The 21186-nt window shown below is 37.6% G+C and overlaps 1 protein-coding gene and 1 long non-coding RNA gene across 6 annotated transcripts in view; one reads left to right on the top strand and one right to left on the bottom strand.

The window, feature by feature from the left end:
* Nucleotides 1–21186, top strand: part of LOC123374161 (plasma membrane calcium-transporting ATPase 2) — a 170182-nt gene that overhangs the window by 140667 nt on the left and 8329 nt on the right. For 2 of the 3 annotated variants that reach the window (XM_045023762.1, XM_045023761.1), the window contains one exon: nucleotides 4371–4553. In XM_045023762.1, the coding sequence (XP_044879697.1) occupies nucleotides 4371–4553 (183 nt within the window). Of the gene's footprint in view, nucleotides 1–4370; nucleotides 4554–12246; nucleotides 12419–20972; nucleotides 21029–21186 lie in introns of all 3 variants that reach the window. The other variant, XM_045023763.1, reaches the window with a different exon arrangement.
* Nucleotides 5245–21186, bottom strand: part of LOC123374163 — a 75043-nt gene continuing 59101 nt past the window's right edge. For all 3 annotated transcript variants that reach the window (XR_006581019.1, XR_006581018.1, XR_006581020.1), the window contains 2 exons: nucleotides 9039–9214; nucleotides 5245–6318 (listed from right to left, as the gene is read on the bottom strand). This is a non-coding gene — a long non-coding RNA (uncharacterized LOC123374163). The remainder of the gene's footprint in view (nucleotides 6319–9038; nucleotides 9215–21186) is intronic.

Below are 21186 nucleotides of genomic sequence, written 5' to 3'. Positions count from 1 at the left end.
ATAAACGACCCTTTTAAAAATACAGGGTTTTTCAGTAAGGTGCCACTATGGTTCTTTTTAACTGTTTGTTAATTTTCAGACTTTTTCTCCAACAGTGTGCAGTGATACAATGACTAAGTACTTCCTGAGAGGATTTGTTTGTGAAAGACGCTAGATCTATAGCCCTTAGAACTGTAGTCCTCTAGTCACAGGAAAAGTGTAGTAAGGGCAGTTGTAATATAAGCTTCCCTGCATTGTCTCCAACTAATGTCACTTAAGTATGTTCCAAAATGACAAGCACTAGGAGGTGGGTGAATAGTTCAGTGCACATGCTTATTCTCTGGGCTGAGATTGCTAGCAATGCTGCAATTAATGCCAATTACTCTTGGTGTCATGGATTCTTCTCTATTCTGAATCAGACTAAGATCCACCAGCTCACTTAGTGTAGCCCACTGCTGACCTTGATCCCGTACTTGCCATCTCATCCCTTCAGCTTGCTGAGGAAGAAAAGTGGCAGCTGAATGATGGCGGCTTTCTGCAGTGCATTCAGAACAGCTGATAATTCATGATGCATTTTAATCCAGGTGCCAGCAATAAGGTCTGCTACAACCTTTGGTGCCAAGAGTTAATAGAATTATATGCAGATGAGTGCATCAAACATCTGCAACAATCTAGAAGTAAAAGAATAAATTAATTCTATGATTAGCTGTCTGGAAGTGATGGCATAGATATCACTTGAATAGGTATTGTCTGGAGATGAGGGTGCAGCATACAACCACCAATCTAAGTAATTTGTAGATAGTGTTTGAAGGGAGAAGCAAGGGTATTTTCCTTCTAAAAATATTTTGTAAATATCAGCCAGTTGGTTTAATCTGATGCATTCCAAAGCTTGCACCCTCCCAAACAAACAAAAGTCCCCCACAGTATCTTACTGTCTCTGGAATAAAAATAAATCATAGGCAGGGGTGGCTTATCATTATCCAGAGAAGGGCATGAGTTCCAGCAGAGAGAGGAAAATTGCCCCTGCAATTAGTTAATTAATTGTGACATCCATTAAAGTGATTCTGGCTGAACTGTCTTTATAGACACGGAGCTTCTGGGTTGGATGACTATCGTATTCTGAAAAAAATTAAACAAGACACCTTGGGCAGTGGGGCCACAAGTATTTTTGAAGAAAAGAACTCAATCTGGTGTCAGCAGATGCCTCCTGGCAGTCATAGCTGGGTGCCATCGTTACTTGATCTTGCTGATGAAATTACCCGCAGGAGGCACTGAATCACAGTTGTTGGGAAAATCTGAATGTCAGTTGAATGGCAATTAGTAAGAAATGGCTTGTCCACAGCAGCTTGGAAAATCTTCATTTTGGGGAAAAAGTGGTGGTGATTATGCCATTTATTAAACCACTTGGTTCTGATTTGTGGTTTAAAACATTTAAAAGAGGGCAGTGGGTTGCTTCTGGATTTTGTTCTGTGTGCACTCTTCTAAATATTACAACATAACCCTTTGAAGATTAACAGTTGTCTGATTTACACTCAAAGGTGAGAATGGTTGCAGAGGTCACGGTAAATGGTTAGGCACTTTGTTAAACTTGTAGAGTTAAAAGTTCAATATAAAACTGTACTGATTTTGGCCCACTGATCTGTTCACTTAGCAGACTACCAGCTTATTGTGTCAGATGTGTGGAGGGAAAACAAAGAAAGCAAGGGCTGAGGTACAACAGTGCTCAACATTTGGGCAACCAGTAAACAGACTATTACAAACAAAATGAATGCATCGTTTATTTAGTAGATACCAAGCCCTTTTGACCTGTGGCAAGGCTTCTCTCTCCCTGCAACCTTTTAATAGGAAGCTTTTTGTCTTCCCCACTTCCCCTAGAGAAGTCCTTTCTCACCTGCCCTGTTTAATTCAGGTTCAGCATAGAACATGTGTTTCGCTTTGCTTCACCCCAGTCTTCAGGAACTTTTCTCCCCCAGTCATCCACCACACCCAGTCAGGATTTTTGGTTTGGGAATTTAGACCAAGTGATTGATTTTGGGTGCTTCAGTTCTTGGGAGCCCAACTTAAGACACTTTGAAAGGGCCTTACTTTCAAAAGGTGAGTGCTCTGCATTTTCTGAATGTTTGGCCCCTTTAAGGTGTCTCAAGTTGGGCTCCCAAAATCACTAGTTACTTTTGAAAATCTTGGCTCTAACTGTTAAAATTCATAGTTTCCTGGGAAATGGTATTTGTTTCCTGAATCCAGCTCTAGTGGCCTGGACCGGACACTGCTATGAGCTGGCTCGGTGGGGATCTGCCAAAGTGAAAAATAAAACAAAGCTTGGGCAGAGTGTGTCATCCCTCCTGAAAGCATTCATCATCTCTATTCCATATCCATCAAGTTCTCCCTACCACTGCCACACCCAAACCTGCAGGGGGGACCCCCACAAACATTTTGTTCCATTCCCCACCTACCTTCCTACAGCTCTTTGCCTTTACCTTGTCCCATTTCTCGAGTCCCCAGACCTCTGGCAATTTCCTTCCTTTAAAGATCGGTTTTACACATCCAGTTGTGTGGCTTTGGTATTTCCGTTTTCAGATCCTATTCAGCCAGGCATACACTGTGGCTTGATGTGTCCTTGGCAGCAATGCATGCCACAATACCCAGAAACTGAGTCTGGAGTCCCAGGATCCAGCAGCAAAGAAGAACTGGACCCTGCAACATATCTCTGGGGAGGTCATGGTCACAAACTTGAGATGCCCTTCAGCATCCAGTCAGCAACCTTCTCAGCTGCCAAAGCTTCCCACAGCACAGGCATCTCATCTTTAGACTAAATTTTGGCATCTGCAAAGGATTGTCCTAGTTATGATTTTTTTCCCTTCTCAGGCAGGCCCGATTTTTCATGCATCTCAACCTCTAGGACTTAATCACCTCCTATTGAAACAGAAACAGAGCACGAACACTGAAACACTTTCATTCTAAATGGGGTTGACATTTAATGCTGTAGGATGACTTATTTTCAATATTTAGCTTTTCAGGTGACATGCTTGGCTTAAATACTCATGCATCCATATTTCAATTCAGTCTGAAAGCAGAAATCAAAATAAAGAGACGATTACTGTCCAAGAAAGCTTGGCCAGAGACAGGGTAATTCTCAGCAATACATGTTTAAAACAATGTTGTTAAAATGTTGTATAACTACACTATTTGAAAACCTTTAAATTTATCAGCATAACCTGAAAACCCTCTAGGTACCACTTCTGCAGCAGAATGAAGCGGGGGCGTCAGTAAAAATGACATAATGGGTTAGTCTAAATGGGAAATAGAGACCAACTAGAAGTTCCAGTGACCATAGCAGTGGGCAGTTAGGTGCAACATCTGTGACCGCCATTCGCTGTTTTTAGACAGCAAGCTGATATGAAATCATGGACGGGATTTTTGAAGTGTTAAAGCTAGATAATAGTACCATAGTCATTGTCATTAAGTGCCTGATTTCTAGAAAATGTTATCCTTGCCACCTTGCTCTGTGAAGCCTCAGATCTTACTAGATAACCAGGGTAAGTTGGATGGTCACCCTCTAGAAACAGGTGCTGCAAGGAAGCGTGGATGGGGCATTGTGCTAGTCACACCTTTCTCGGGGGTGCTGGGAAGGAATTTTTCCCTCACTGCTAGATTGGTCAAGGTGAATTGGTTTTTTTTTTCCTTCTCCACAGCAGGTTCTGGGGGGCTTAGTTGGGACAAAGATGAAATGTGAATTAGGCTATGATGTCACAACTCATTATGTACATGTGGGGTCAGTGTCCCGTGCAGGTACTCCATAGGGAGGGGATACAGTGAGCAGATAAAATGGATTGATTGGTAAAGGATTTAAAGGAGGTATTCTTTAAAGGAGCTGAAACAGAGGGGTTGGGGCTTCTATGACTGGTACTGCAAGGAGCCAAATGCCCTCCTTCCCACCCTCATTCAAGGGGGTAGGAAGAGGTGGTGAGGTCACAGCAGCAGGTTGGCTGGGGACCAGGATGGGTAACGGGGAGGGCTGATGGAAGATTCCCCAGTAGATATTGAAATGATTATAGAATCACTTGCACTGTACTTATCTCCCAGACATTTAAGAATAAAGTTGCAGCCTAATTAAACCACATCCAGTGTGTCCTTTCCTTTTCCAACATAGCTGGACGATGATCTTTGTTCTCTGCCCATAGTTTGCATATCAATAAACATGTAAAGTGCCCTGGGCTGAAAGGAGTTGTATAAATATAAAGCACTATTATAAACATGTTTATCCTGGCATTCCTGGAGGATTACAAGTCTTACTGAAAAATCTTGTATTTTTCATTGCAATGAGTAGATTATGATTATATCACTGATGAATATGGCTTACATTTTCAGCACCCTTTTGTTATGTGACTTTTCAGGTCATTGCAACCATCCCAACAAGTAGGCTAAAATTTTTAAAGGAAGCAGGGCGGCTCACTGAAAAAGAGGAAGTACCTGAAGAAGACCTGAATGAAGATGTTGAAGAAATTGACCATGCAGAGAGAGAACTTCGACGTGGACAAATTCTCTGGTTCAGAGGGCTCAACAGAATCCAAACTCAGGTATGTTAAAAGGACAGATGTAGAATCTCTGGAAAACTATATACTGGATTTTCCATTCAGAAAAGATAATGCCACAGAGTAGAGCCATATAAAGAATGTGTGAGATGGAAAGGAAGGTACCCCAGTAACTACTCTTCCATTTCCTAATCAACAATTCATAAAATAGTAAATCAGAGAAACTCAAGATGGTTTAGTTGCAAAACAGTAACATACGAATAACATTAGAGACCTAAGAATGGTTTTCCTTGAAGACTGAGAGCTGATACGAATTTTCTATTTCACAGGTACAGCAACTGACAAAGAAAGTAAAATATTCCTGTTTTAGAATGTTAACTGTTATATTAGTGAGCAAAAATGTTATGCACATTCCTTTTTAAAAATAGTCTGTTGGAAAATGTAGGCTTTTCACTGATTCAGATTTATGTTTGTGGCCTCTACTTCTGTAATAATAGAACAACTTAAATTGATTGTGGCATTGGTAAAGTACAAGGTTTGATTCTGTTAAAAAATAAATCCCCTTTCTGTTCAGCAAAAACCTTAAAATCTTTTTTTGCAGCAGAACATTCAGACATGTATTTTTAGCTGAATTGGAATGTACAGCTTTGCCTGTCACTCACGAAAAATGTGATCCTGTATTTATTTTAAGTAACAAGAAGTTAAAACATCCATCAAAAAGTTGAGATGTGTTTATTTACTGTTATTTATGAACTTTAATATATCATTTACATATTTTAGAAATGTTTCACTAAATATGCAGAAGTATACATGGACATTACTTCTGTGCATAGAGGAAATTAAGTTTATATGTATACTGACATCCTAAATATGCAAAGTAGACCAATTTACTAAATAACATGGCCACAAGCAAATAACATTTGTTTTAAGGCAGAATCCATATTTTTTTCTTAGCAACATACATGGCCATTTTCATTGCAACAAAATAGCATGTTGACTTAGTCTCAACAACAACAGAGAGCAGCTTTGAAAAGACAAGTATGTGATCCCCATTGTATCAGATTGGTCAGTTTATACAGGGCTGTAAAGGAAAATATGCAAATAATTAAGGACACTTTTTTCTAGTTTAAAGGGTCTTAAATGGAATTTTCATATGAGATGCTTTTGTTGAGCTTTTTGAAATGTAGATATTTGCTTTAAGTTAAGACAGTGCTTTCCCCTTTTTCCGTTTTAAACGTTAACAAACTTTTTTCTGAAGAAAGATAAATGGTTATATTTTTAGGAAGAAGGGAATTAGTAGGTGCAAGGAGTAATGTCTGGTGCATCAGGTCTCTGCAGTGACACTATTGTGTTGCTGTTGTGGGAAAGCAGAAAAATAAAGGTGGCAATTGCTGCTACAGAGATTAAAGATCAGGTTAAATCCCAAAGCTCCCAAGGTAAGTACTTAAATGCAGATCCCCAGCCTTGGGATTCTGGGTCCCAGAGTACCTTGACCCAGGAGCACTCCTCAAGAGAGAAAATCCAAACTGTTACAAGGATCCTCCAGATAAGAGTGACAGACGTGTGCCCAGGTGAGATCTATAGATTGCAAGAGTTATTCTCTAAACGTGCATTATTTTCTTCCTGGTGGCTGTAGGAGGAGTGTTGTCTGTTGGCATTTCTGTCAGGATGTCTTTCTGGTTGTGGTGAGTTTAAACAACAACAAAAAGCGAATTATACACTTTCAGTTCTCCTTCTAGTTTGAGAGGTATCTTGTAGTTCTATATATCTTTGCCTTCATAATCCATGGATAAATTATTCTTCTTGTTCCCTATTTAAAACAAAATAAACATTAATTGTGTTTTCTTGCTAACCCCCATCTACTTAGTATCTTTTCTACTCTTAGTTGTAGAACTATCTTTGGTAGGATATATTGTTTCCTTTCCTACCAGTAGGTTTTTGTGATTTTTTTTCCTCCTCCTTATTTTGTTTATTCAGTGACTCTGATTTTACATTTATTTGATATCTGTGGAATGATATTGGAGAAAGGAAATGGGCCAACACATTAAAAAAAGGGCTCAAAATGCAATCACAAGATGTCCCTTGGAGAGTTTCTCATTTCACTATGCAGGTCAAATTAGTGCAAGACCCATTGTTGGCCTCTGTTACCTTGAATTTGGTGCATTTTGATGCACCAAGTTTTTGTGCCCCATCCAAATGAATTCATACACTTGTACTGCATTTCCCAGGAAGCCATCTAAAGAAGAGTTGATGGAAGAAGATGAGGATGTCTCTAGCATCCTTGTGGAGCTGGAGGATTTGCAGGAATCCTCCGATGTCTAATGCACTTCTGGAGATGCAGAAGAAGAAGGTAGAACATCTACTCCTTTTATATATAAAGAGGATGGCAATGAGATTGGGAATGGATGTAGAATCTTTCACCACTGGAATGCTGGTTCAAATCTGGATCAGGCTACTTTCCACCATCTGACACTTGTTCTGTGTTCAATGTGAAATAATTTTTTGGTTATTTTCTGTCCAGTCATTACTGGACAGGTAATCACATCACATGCACAAACAAAGCTTTATAAGTCCCAAGAAGGTTCACAATGAATCCCATTTTTTTTCCAGATACCTGGCAGACATCTTAGTTGCATCGCTCCAAAGAATATTCATCCAAACTCATGTCAGAGACATCAGTGCTAAGATATTTCTTTCTCTGAAAATAAAGCATTCAAACCTGGGCAAAAGGGAAACAATTTTATTGTTGCTTCCTCATACCGAAAAGTCAGGGGCATCTCTAGTACATACTTCCAAAGATCTCCAATAATTTGTTTTAAAAGAAAGGAAGAATCTAAGTTAAGGAGTCTGACTATGTGCACTTGACCTTGTCTTCACTACTTATATTCACTAAGCTTTTTAGCCTTTGTATTGGAATACTTATCTGTGAATGAATATATTCTCCTAATGGGGTAGTTGGATCATAAAATGAATACCATATAAGCTCTCATAAGTGACCCTCTGTAGCTACATAAGATATCATAAAGAAAAGGTAGTATTACAAACTTCCATAAAAACAGTTTTTTTCACCTATATCTATAATTCAGCAATATTTTTTGCAGTGTCTTTTACAACTCATGTGAATGCAGGAAATCTTAATTTTGACGAACTGATGGAGTTAAGACAGGATTGATCAGACAGCAGCAGCAGCCTTAGTGACCTTCTAAAAGCTAAAATAGTTTGTCTTCAGACAAATTGCAGGGTAGAAAATCCAGGTCAAGTCAGATAAAAAATATAATTAAAACATAATTTATGAGAAAGTTCTTCTGTAGTTCTCTCACACTAAAGGATGGACAAAAATTGTGGATTCTGAGGTTTTCCAAACCTCTACAACTGTTTTTCAGGTTCCCAAAGTTGGGAATCTGTACCATTTTTTTCCCTGTCTCATAAGTCAAGTCAATGTTTAATTTTTCTAGGGGTGATACGGTAATACTTCCTACCAAACAAGGGCATTTTGAGAATAAATGTCAACCAAGTGTAAAATGCTCATATGATATGGTGATTGCCACAGGAAAGCTTATAAATAAATAAAAAACCTAAAAATATCCACATTTTTCTAATTAGAAGGGAGCCTGTGCTATACAGTAAGGATAGAAGAGTTCAACCCACCCCTGAAAAAGCTTGTTTTGGAACAAGTAGATGCCATTACAGATCTGAATAAGGGATGTATACTGCATTTTTCATTAGACTTATTCTCTTACTTTCTGGGTTTTTTTCAGTTTCTCCTAGGGCCAATGCAAATCCACTAGCATGAAAGTCAAACTTTCCAAGTGTTTTTGAAATTTACCAAAATAAGTTTGCCCATCTCATCTTACGTCATTCCATCGGAGCATTTTATACCAAACATAAACTAGAAATTCAAAAATTTACAAGGTCCTAACTTGAGTAGAACCTACATGATTATTCTTATTCAAGGCAGAATAAAGCCTTTAGATTACCTAGCTGACTTTTTTTTTATTTTGACATTTGGACAGTCTATGTCTCTAGGACCGATGTACAATATAAATACTGTCCTTGTTATTTCTTTAGCTCTCTGGAAGGCTATGGAGAATTCTTTTGTGTAAGAGATATGGTAGCGAGGCTCAGAGAAATTATCTTAAAGTAACTACATAAAGGCCAAAATGTTCTTTTATTATGCAAAATTCCATAAGCACTGATTGGCAGAGAGATGAAGCTACCTGATACCCATTACCATTCATGACAGCATCCCAGCTTAAATTCCCATGCTGAAAAGGTACTCTATTGTAAATATAAGAACACAAAAGCTTGGCTTATCAGTCCTGGGAGGACTGTTCCAGAGTGGAAGTCTTTCAACCTGCTTTTTGAATATTTTTATTAATTGTGTGAAGCTCACAAAGACAACTCCTGTGAATTCGGTTTTAAAAAGAGAACACCAAATGGTTACAAAATAAGACAATGCAAAAGTGATGTTACTTATACTTACCTTTCTCTTTTTTAGCAGTTTCATTTGCTTGATGGAAACGTACTCACTTTTTTAACAGTAACTCTCCATTCTTGGCTGTTTCCTCTTTTTGCCATAGGCATCCTGGACCAAATTCCTCCCTGTTTTGCATTTCATGTAGTCCTTATTGACTTCAGGCAGGACATGACCACATATGTCAGCCTTTGGAATTCTGCAGGGATAGTCATCTGTTAGATGTTCCTGTCTGTAGATTCCACAAAAAGAGATCTGTATTTAGTTACTTTCCTTAGGAGAAAGAGCAAATTACATACCTGTAATTCTTGTTCTCTGGAGACAATATTAAATACAGATCTGCCCTCATCTTTCCACCTGTCTTTATACTGGAGATCTTCATTTCGGCTTATTATGTAGGCTCATTGCAGGCATGTTTAAAGAAACTGGCCTCTGAAGGTTTAGAATTTACCATCGATATCTTCCCCAATGGCATACACTTGGTGCTGTCAGTAGGGAGTCTTAAAAGCCTTTTGAATTGTCTCTTTTGGAGAGTGCTCCATGACCTTGGGTCACAACATGGAAAGCCAGGATCTGTATTTAATTCTGCCTTTGGAGAATGAACATTTCAAGTAAGTAATTCAGTGTTCCTTAATGTGTGATTAATGTTGTTTTGAGCCATAGATTGCTTTTCAAATGCCAATATGTACTGTAGCTAATGACACTCACAGCCCTTCTCCACTTACAGGTTCACCTGATGCCCTATTCTATAACTTTGCTATTTGTATCAGGCTTACAATCCAGAATCTGCCTGCAGAAGAAAATATGCACAGCAAAATGCCTTGATTTGTGTTTGCTTAATACAGAGTTTTTAAGAGTTAATAGAAAGTTTATACATTTTAATTCCATGCCAACACCTGGCTAGCTCTATCACACAGATTCATATGGAAAAACAATGGGTCAGTGACCTTATCAACTGTTTGTTATTTGCATATGGAAATGCATAGTGTGCTGCACTTATAACACAATGATATTCCATCAAAAACCTTTATTTCTCTGTATTACATAAGATCTGTATGTTTATATATGGAATGTCCGTCTCAAAACCACTTGTAAAAAGTGACACTAGAAACCATAAACAAACAACTATCTCCCTAAGCGAGCTGAAGAGGATTAAGCTATTTCTAAAACTGGTATTGTAGACTAACCATACCATTTTAATACTTCTGACTCTGAAAAACGAGGACTTGCATCTAGATTCATAGCAGATATCTAATCAGTAAAGATGCACTGGCTGATTACCATCCTGGCTGATTAATCTAGCTCTCTCCAGTTAAAAGGAAAAGACTTGCTGTTTAGTTTTGGATGTACTGTTTTGAAGTTCTATCCTCACTCTTTAAATGATGAGGAATCTGAAACGTATTGTAGCTGAGGAGGCATGGTTATATTCATTGGTGTGATAATGTCAGGGCTTTCTTTACAATTTTAGTTCCACTTTTATGACGTGTTTTCAAATGGTGACATTACTACTAGCAACTTATATTACTGAGCTAGAATAACGGTGTCCTTCATTGTGTGGTCTACTTAGGCCAGGCAAGAAATCAGGATTCCAGTGTCAATGATATTTTTTGTTCTTTGGGTTTGAAAATAATACAATAGTTTTTTTGTTTATAATTGTTTAAAACTGTTTTTACAATGGTATTATTGATTTACCTAAATTATGGAGTTCTCTCTGGACAGGAAGAAGAACATCAGAATGAGTTAATTTTGGTTACAATGATCTTGTAGATATTTTATCAGCAAATAGCAAAAAGAAAATGCTGCATGTTAAAATGAGATTTAAAACAATGATACTTTTTTCTGAAAACTGGTTGACAAAACACATGTCAATGTGTGGGGGGGACCAGCTGTCATGACTCTAGCTTTAGGAGTACCCAGAAATTGGAGACTCAGGAATATAAAACTAGGGTTTGAAGAAGTGATGGGATGAATTCTCTTGTTATGTATACCAATACTACCCCATTGCATTGTGGTTATACTGGTGTAACTGAAAGAAGAATTTGGTGCATTATTCCTAAAAGGGCTTTGTCTCTAATATTCATCCTTCATTATCATCAGCTGTCAGAGGGAGATTAGACCCTCTAAACTCAGAGCTCACTCTTTTGTAGGTTAAACTAATTAGGAAGTTCCTTGCTGCAAACTTCTCTATATTAATGACACAAATGCTTGCAAAGTACAAGACTGTATTTGTCACCAGATTTCACATCTAAAAGCAGTTGTATTCTAATATAAAACATGAGGGAAAAGGAAAATTCGACTGTATAAAATGTTAAACATTTCATCAGCTTGTCCTCTGAGGCCAACAATAAGAGTATTCATAAAGCGTGCAATGTGTAATATTGACAGGCAGTTTTGCAGCTCATATGGGAACATGTCTATATTTCCCTGTAATTTAAAATTCAACATTGCAATGTGAAACACAAGTAACTAGTAGTTCAAAAGTAGCTTAACTTTATTTTCTGAGTAATTCCTATCTGCTCTGCACCGAAAATAAAAACATTCTGCTTCAGAGAATTATTTTCTAATCAGCAATTACAAAATACAATCATTCTTGATCATTGGGCCTAATTTATATGATCTTTCATTAATAATAATACAATTCAGAATAAATATCAAAGCATCTTGTAATTATATTGAGCTATTATGTTAGCAACCTTGAAATTTCTAAATTGAAAAAGCAAATCCAATTGTTCTGAATAGTTTTTAATATTTCTTTATTACTAGAGAGTTGTATGACTGAATTTTGTTTCCCCTCTGGAAGAAAATCTAGATGGCAGTAATCAAGCAATATTTATTCTCAGTAGAAAAGATGGAGATTATTAGGATAGAATAGTAGGACTGGAAGGGACCTTGAGAGGTCATCTAGTCCAGTTTCCTTCATTCAAGGCAGGACTATGTGTTATTGACCAATGTCATCTGAGTGTGTCAGCTGGTGTGTACATATATGTAGGATGGTTTAAATTTCAAAAATTATGGTCCAAATCCTGTGTTAGTGTAAACTGGTGCAGCTTCCCTGACCTCCATGGAACTGCTTCAATTTACCCCAGGAAAGAATTTGGCCATATTTATTTCCACTTGTTAAAGGGAACACTCATGACTTTGATTCGTTCAGCTGAAGTAAAACTGCATGCATGGTTGAGTATTTTTTTTTAATTATTATTCCTGTCAGTTGTGCAACTGTGTCCATTCCTTAAGCAACTTGTCTCATTCTTTCCTCCGTTGCAGATCGAAGTAGTCAATACTTTCAAGAGTGGCACTTCCTTTCAGGGGGCTCTAAGGAGACAGTCCTCCGTCACAAGCCAGAACCAGGATGTAACCAATATTTCTAGCCCTAGTCACGTATCGTTATCCAATGCTCTTTCCTCTCCTACCAGCACATCTGCTGCTGCGGCTGGGCGTGAGTGTGTATTCTTAATGCATCAGATCTACAGAGATGCCAACTCACCTAGTCATTCAGGACTTATCTATATTGCCCTTTTCCCACTTATCAACTTATGCAAAACAAAGCAAAAACCCACACACAACTCCACCACTAATACACCTTTATAGCTGAATTACTTTGTATACTGTAGATACACTTCTTTGACCTTTTTATTACAGGTCCTTATTCAGATCAGTAGGATACCAGTTTCTGGTCACCCACTATGCAGTAAACAGATTTCTCTAACAGTGATTTTTTTCTCTAACATATTTCCTCATCATGTTTGATGTATTTAATTGTATTACAAAAGATTTCCTTAAAATCACTCTGTTGTTGCCTCATGTTAACAAAAATGATTACACCTCTTTTGCTTAAATAGAAAGTATGTTAAGCTACATTTTATATTGTAGCAAGCATTAAAAAGAATATTTAAATATTTAGGGAATGATTCTACTGTCAGCAATCCACGTGCACATCAATGCTTATTTTACAAATTAATTCAGTGACGTTCTCAGTCCATTTCTTAGTGAAGAGCAGCTTTCCACATGAACCAAACCCCACCCTTACAAGCTGGCTCTGTCACTCTGTTTTTTTGTTATATTTACAACCACATGCAATAGGCACCCATCAGGTAGTCTGGTTGCCCTTACAGTGCTTAAAATTAGTCTCATCCTGCCTTAAAGCTCCATACCTGCAGTATTCTGAATAGAAAATAAACCTCCAAAGAAATATTTTAAAAAACTCCCTTTGTCAGTCTTCTTCCTGAATGCCTGAGAGAAAAGTTGGGCCTAGCAGCATGTCTGACTATTTAATAAATCTATTGATCTGGCAGATCAAAGAGGGAAGTAAATTCCAAAGCCATGAGCCCCCACAGGAAAAAAACAACAAAAAACTCTTCCCCCTTATTTATAGAAGGGTTCAAACTTGAGTGCCTCTGGTGATCTCATCTGTAGTAATATAGGAGTAATGCAATCTTAGGTAAGCATTTAAAGCTTTGAAAGGTCAAAACTAGCAACTTGATTTCACCCAGAAGCTCAGAGTAACCCATGAAGATTCCAGAGCAAGCTTGTATGTGCTCTCAATAAATAGGCAGCCACATTCTACCCCAGCTTCAATTTCTGAGTGCTCTCAAGACATACAGTGGATTAGTTGCCTAATCTTGAAGTGACAGGGACATGGAGAAGTGCAGTAAGATCTGTGTCCAAAAGGAATAGTTGCCTCACAACACACAGCTAAAAAGAGGTGTTGCTGGCTGAGACTGCTACCCTTCCATGCAGTAGCTGATTTCGGGGTAAACTACCTCCTGCATTTCAAATTTGTGTCACAAATGGCAGCACCCTTACTTGGGTGCAGATGTAGTTTTGTCAATTTCTGCACTTGCTTCCCCTAGCCCAATGTTTCATCTTCATTGAGCTTTAGCCCGCTAGCTCTATTCAAAATGATGCTCATCTGTTCCACTGCATCAGCAGTAGAGATGGATATTGCCAACACACTGAAGGTGCCTCATCCAGGGTTTTAGTTACTAACCTCCCTAACCAACGCGTATCTATGTTGAACAGGATGGGGAACAGAATACAAGAACCGTCTCATCTGATGAACAATTTCCCGGGATATCCCTCTAGGTCCTTTCAGGCAAATAGAAGAAGAGCCACTATAAAGCTATCCTGCTGTGGGTCACAAATGTTTCAACAGCACCTTATAGTCAGTGGTCTCAAACAATCGATCCAATAAAATCAGCATTGGCAATTCGTCCTCATCCCTCCTCTTGGCAATCTCAGCAGAGAGACTAAAGGTTGAATGGCAGGGAGTCTAAATTCTCATACACCCCCTTTGCACCTACAGATGGGTCTCATCAGGACATGCTTGAGGCACCTTGCCAGGGCAGCATGGAGAAGCTTAGATTGTCATTGTCTGAATTGTACCTGTTCTGTGGATAAATAGAGTATGTTGGTCTCCAGGGCCATGAAGCTAGCTTTGTATTCATTTGAAAAAATAACACAGAGTGGCTGATATTTAAAGGTAACTATGGATGTGCACCTGCAAGTCAGAGAGCAACTAGATTCTGGTCTATAGATACTAGTTTGTGTAGACTGCTAAGGCTTTATTTCCGAATTAGGGTATCTGTTTACATTAGTTTTTTAAAATAATATTTTAGTCATAGTAGATGGTGCTGCTTGCGAAGCACTCTGGTTAGGTATTGGTTATGAAAAGCCTTATATGTGTAGGATCATTAGCTAGTTTCAGCAACTGAATAAAACTATTTTTGCTTCATGAAACCAGATCACTTTTTGATGCAAATTTGCAGTTGTGATGCTCCTGTCCCCCCTTGCAGAAGCCCTCTCCAATTCAGGCTCAATGAAATAAAATAAAAAAAAAGGCATAACAAATCAAAGAGAATAAAACCAATGTTCAGCAGGAAGGTGTATTTCCCACAGCACATATCCTACGTTTTGCTTGCTTTTCCTTGTAAGCCCCCAATCTCTTGGTTCTTAGTGTGATGTTCCAGGACTGCCCTCCATCACACACTGACTACCTAGGGTAAATTAAAAGATAAATAATTTCTTCCTTTGGTTGGATAAATGGTACCTTAGTCTCTGAGAAGTAACATATTTTAACCATCTAAGACACTGGAATGTTTAAGGGTGTTCTGTAGATATAGCTTTATAAACGGCATAACTGAGTCTGAGAGAGGCTCAATACCCAGTACTTACTTTTTGTATTGAGAGTATCTTGTTTATTTTTAAATGAACTTCCAATTTTTTTAATTTCTGGGAATCTCTTTGAGAATGTTTTCTGTGACATTCAGTAAGGATTACACATGTTAAGTTCCCTGGGAGTGTAAAAAACACCTGTTTAACATAAATGTATTGAAGTTGTAGCAGTGGGCTGACCATTCATCCATTAATGCAGCTCAATTTCTCATGGCTTTTAGGTCTATATTTTAAAATGTCACTGGTGATTTTGGGTGGCCAACATGAGATGCCTTAAAGCACTCGCTGGAAATCAGATCCTTTATAGATGTCACTTGGGGGTCTCCAAAATTTAGAAATCAAAAAACTTTGAAAATTTAAGCATGATATAGGTTTTATCAGGGACCATATGGCAGATCTAATACTAAGCACTTATACAGTGCTTTACTCATTAAAGCTCTGAACAACTACTTGTTAATCCTCACCACACAACTGTAGGATTAGCAGCATCCCTAGTTTCCAAATAGTGGCCAGCCAATATATTAGACTACATAGACGGAGGGGAAATTATTTATCCAATTTTATATATGCATGGCTTGAAGTCTGTAATGTAAGAGCCATTCAGAATTGACTGTGCATATTAAAAATGCCCAAATGGTGATGGAAATGATTCCACATACAGTGCATGCTATTAGTGATGCTCTAATACATAGAGAGATTTTTCTCTGTTAGCACTTAGCTATGTATTATTTCACTGATGACATATAATTACTTATATTACCTCAGATCAAACAGATATTGCCACACCCAGAGTACTTTGTGAGATGCATTTCCAAGTCAAAGCCTGTGGGTTTTCAACCTCTCATAGATGTGGGAACATAAGAATATTTCAGTTGTTATAAAGTACTTTCATTAAAAGTAATCTTATAGGAAAAATACTTTATTTTGGTTCTCAAGATGTCAAATTATGCTGATACTCTTTTGTTATCACAGTGTTTTAGTATTAATTGAGAGAAGGCCCATAGTACCAGTGTCTTACCTCCCTTGATCTTAGCTTGAGACAATGATATAGCTTGGGTACATACGCCAACCAACCTGAATCTAAAGTGGAGATAAAGCCTTTTCGTTTATATAACAGTGCAAAAACAAACACACACACCCAAAAAACCTGTAAATAGCTATTTAAATGCATCACAATGTTTACATATTTGAAATTGCAAATAGGAAAGAAATGTACAAGCCAAGGTTCTATATGCAGCATTAACTTGGCCATGTTCCAAGCTTTATATGCACTTTTATAGTTTAGATTATATACTATGAATAGTAATATATGACATGCTATCAATTGGAAATCTAGTCAATTTTAAGAAGTTACATTAAGTTTAGGTACCACCCTTTCCTTGCCAATTTGGGTGGTTTTATAGTAACACTTTTCAATTTTCTTACTCCCTGTTACTTTGGGAAAACAGAAGAGTGAATTGAATAAAGCCCTGAGGCAGCAAAGCACTTTAAATACATGTGATTGACTGAAGACAGTGACCGCACGTGAAATGGTGGGAGCTGTTGTCTGGCTGGTTGGAAAAGGTGTGTCCCTTTAAGGGCAAGAGGGTGACTTTCTCCTGCAGCTGCAGACCACATCAGTGTGGGGACGCTGGCCCATTCCTCCCCACCCCCACCCCTGGTGACCAGAAGAGAGAAGGGGCCATATAGATACAAGTCAGTGCTGGAAAAAAAACCCTTTTACCTGGACCAGGCAGAGCAGGGAATAATTGTAGAGGGAAAGAGTGTATCTAACTGTACACAAATTAATCAAGCTGTTTTTTCTCATCTCTTTCAATTATAGTACTTGTATATTGCTCATATCATTAGTAGATAAATCTTCTGACAGAAGTGTGATTTCTAAGCTGACAGTTTCCCTTTAAGACATAATTAACACACACCCAACCCAGCCCAACCTAAAAAAACCCCTAGAAAATAAAAACGTGTATATAAGGCAGGTGATAAATAAAGTTGCTGTCTGAGTGGAGACAGGTTTTCTGTTCTGTTTCTTTAATGAAAGTTTAGAACTTCCAAAATACTTTAAAAGGCAGCAAAATTGCTGAAAAACCCTATGTTCAAGCGATCTGCAGAAAGTTCTGTGTTTGCAGGAGGTTGTGGTTTTTGTTTTTTTTTTCCCCAGTGGTGGTGATGTAAGGGCTATTATCTTTGTTTGGAAGTTTTGGATAATTTTCTGTGTAGATTTCACTGAAATATTTTCACTATTTCTAATGTAAATTATGCTAGCAGCAGCCTCATCTGAAGCCAGGTATACTGTAGGAGCACTTTGCCGGTGGAGCTATACCCGTATACTCTATCAGCGTAGTGTTCCCATTGTGGACACAGCTTAGACTGGCAAAACTGTGCTTTGATGGCATCACTTATTTCAGACCCAGCCAAGCAAAATAAGCTATTCTAGCAAACTACAGTTTTGCCAATATAAATGCATCTATATTAGGGGTTTTTGCCAGCATAGCTATGCTGGTCAGAGATTATACCTCTTCACGCTCTGGACTGACATATCTGTGATGGCAAAACTTTGGCGTGTACAACTGGCCTTTATCAACTATAAAGGTCAGTCGGGGAAAATCCACAATGAGATCATGAACCAGAACCATTTAGCTTCTGATTACAATCTTAAAAGGTAGCCACTGAGTGTGCTTATAAGTGATTGAAGATACACTTCTATCTTTGGAGTTTTTTACATTTTCAAAAAGAAAATTAATGGCCAATAGCCTTCAATTTAAGACCAAGTATATGCCAAGTTTCAACCTTCAGCTGTTCTTTGTGGCAGTCCTATTCAAAAGTGGGGTTAAATTTCTTTATTCTGATGGGGGAGAGAGGGAAATTGTCATTTTCCCATAATTCCAAGATGGCTGAGATTGTGATCAGATTTGTCAGAAAAAATTATCTACAGGCATATACACCATGCATGCACCATTTTTGATCCAAAAGGTGAATGTTCTAGAGACTTATGAGTTATATGCAAACTATATTAGGGGTTATAATGGAAACTTATCTATAGTGAACTCTAAAATAAATTTTAATTCATTTTTAAAAATTTTCATCCAGCATTTGGTGCTAAAATAGTCTTCTTTCTGTGACACAAAATTAATTTTAGTTTACAGTAGCCATTTTTCATCTGTAGTATAAAGAATGGCTCCAGTACCAGTTGTGTAATCTGACCTTCTGTTCTGTTTAGAGTGATTATTTAACATTTTCCAGCTTTGTTCTTACCTGTTCCTTGCACGTAGAGCTTTCTATAATTACACATTTGCAGACAGAGAAGTGTGCACATGTGGGTGCATTTTATATCTAATATAAAATATTCTAAAAATAGATAGAACTACAGTATGTTTCCATAGGGAGATGTTCCCCACAAGACCTTCTAACTTTAAATTAAATGTCAAAGCAGAGATTAGCCATCAGTATCAAATCATATTCAGATAATGGACCAACTCCTGCTCGTTTAACTCACAAGTTCAATGAGATTGCCAGCCTTAGACAAGTAGTCCCTTTGAATTCTACAAGGCTAATTATATAAAGGCTATTTAGATGAGTAAAGCAAACATGATTTATAGAATAAGCAGAATTAGATTTTAAAATGAATTAAAATCTCAAAGCTTGTCTGTAAATGTTGCAGAATTCTAGAATCCACCCTGTGTAAGGTATTTCTCGTGACTTTACTGACTTTACCTGCATTCTTCTTACCTTTGAAAAACTAGTTATTGGAAAAGATGATACCAGGTTTGATCTCAGTTGCACTGCTGTAAGATGAGGGGGTACTCTACTGACTCCAACAAAGTTACTGCAGATTTACATGTGTTTACCTGAGATCAAAAGCTGGCCCTATGTGGTTCCCCTATGGAGAAACTATTTAGGTTGAAAAACTAAATATACAACCAAATCCTGCTCAACTTATCTAGATACAGTAGTTCCACTGAAGTCAACCTCAGTAGGTTTGGGCCCATAATGTAGAAAGTTTCTTAAAATGGTAAATTACTAATATATAAACTAGGGCTGTCAATTAAATCACAGTTAATGCATGCAATTAATGCAGAACAAATTAACTAGATAAAAGCAGCAAAGAGTCCTGTGGCACCTTATAGACTAATAATAGGAGATATACCACTCTCCTAGAACTGGAAGGGACCTTGAAAGGTCATTGAGTCCAGCCCCCTGCCTTCACTAGCAGGACCCATTTTTGCCCCAGATCCCTAAGTGGCCCCCTCAAGGACTGAACTCATAACCCTGGGTTTAGCAGGCCAATGCTCAAATCACTGAGCTATGCCTCCCCCCTAACAGACTAACAGACGTATTGTAGCATGAGCTTTCATGGGTGAATACCCACTTCGTCGGATGCATGTCTAGATAACTAGATAAAAATAGTCATGATTAATTGAGTTTAAACAGTAATAAAATATCAATTTAAATGTGTAATGATACACATATATTCATACAAGTCCTCTTGGTCCTACTTCTTGTTCAGCCAATTACTAAGGCAAACAAGTTTGTTTATATTTACAGAAGATAATGCTGCCTGCTTCTTATTTAAATGTCACCTGAAAACAGGTGTTGCAAGGTATTTACGTGCCAGATGTGCTAAACATTCGTATGCCCCTTCATGCTTTGACTTGTGGGCCCTAAAGTTCTATATTGTTTTGGTTTTGAATGCAATTATATAAAAAAAATCTATATTTTTAGGTTGCACTTTCTTGATAGAGATTGCACTACTTGTATGAGGTGAATTGAAAATACTATTTATTTTCTTTTTTACAGTGCTAATATTTGTAATAAAAATATGAAGTGAGCACTGTATACTTTGTATTCTATATTGTAATTGAAATCAATATATTTGAAAATCTAGAAAAACATCCACAAATATTTATAATAAATTTCAATTGGTATTTTATTATTGTTTAACAATGTGATTAAAACTGCGATTAATTGCAACTATTTTTAATCTCACGATTAATTGTGATTATTTTTTTGGTCATTTGACAGCCGTAATATAAACCCTGTTTGTATCTTCTAAAAAAGTTTCAAAATGTTAGGATTGTGTTGACAAGTGTATGATATGTTAAAGATGAGATGCTGTAGAAAGTAGATACCCTGGGCATGGTTCAGGTCTCACACCATTAACGTCAGTAGAGTAACATCAATGTGATCAGAATCAGGCCCTCTCTGTGTTTATATAATAGTACACCCATTGTTCTGTTCTCATCTTTCTGCTACACATGTGACTTCTAAGAGCTCTAACTGAAGTTACTGTATGTGCATGCAGAAAGAGGGTGATGGACCCCATAGGCTTTGTATTAATTTGATTCTTTAAAAAGTAAAAAAATACATAAAAATTGCCACCTAAATGTTACTGCATTTTCATGTAGCTTCTAATTTTTACAATCTCAACAGCTTGCAATACAGAACATCTTATTCAGAGCATTTACAAGGTGACTTCAGCGCATACATCATCCCTGTTTATGGACTTTTTGATTTTGCTCACCTAACAATGCAAGAAACCACAAGAGAACACGTACGAAAGGTCCCATACATGATTAGTGTTCAGTTTCAAAGCTTCACACCAGCTACATTACTTCACCAAACACCATCACTGTAACTTTTGCACAAACAGATTCTTGACATTGGCAGGTACACCCAAGAGTTGGCATCTCTTTGCAAAATTGACCTCTTGTTTACATTTTTATACTAATCACCTTACTGACCTTTTAGTAGAATTGAATTTATTTGCTTTTGCAGTATCCTACTCTCTACTGTCTGAATATTAAATGTGTTTGTTTTCCCAGAGGGCTAGCGATCACTGGACAAAAGGGTTCAGCAGGAGAGAGTGAAATAAAAAGAGGTTGTGAGTCTTTAACCTTGAGCCTGAAATGAATGTGAACCAAACTCAAGATACTTGGCTTATCTGAAAGCTGGGTAAACATTCGAGTATAAGCCCATGCGCTACCAACCGTACTGTACCTGTTGATCTTAAAACAGGTCCTATGTATTTCACCTTTA

This window comes from Mauremys mutica, chromosome 7 (assembly GCF_020497125.1).
Source record: "Mauremys mutica isolate MM-2020 ecotype Southern chromosome 7, ASM2049712v1, whole genome shotgun sequence".
Classification (NCBI taxonomy): domain Eukaryota; kingdom Metazoa; phylum Chordata; order Testudines; family Geoemydidae; genus Mauremys; species Mauremys mutica.
This window is presented reverse-complemented; position numbering and strand designations above follow the sequence as displayed.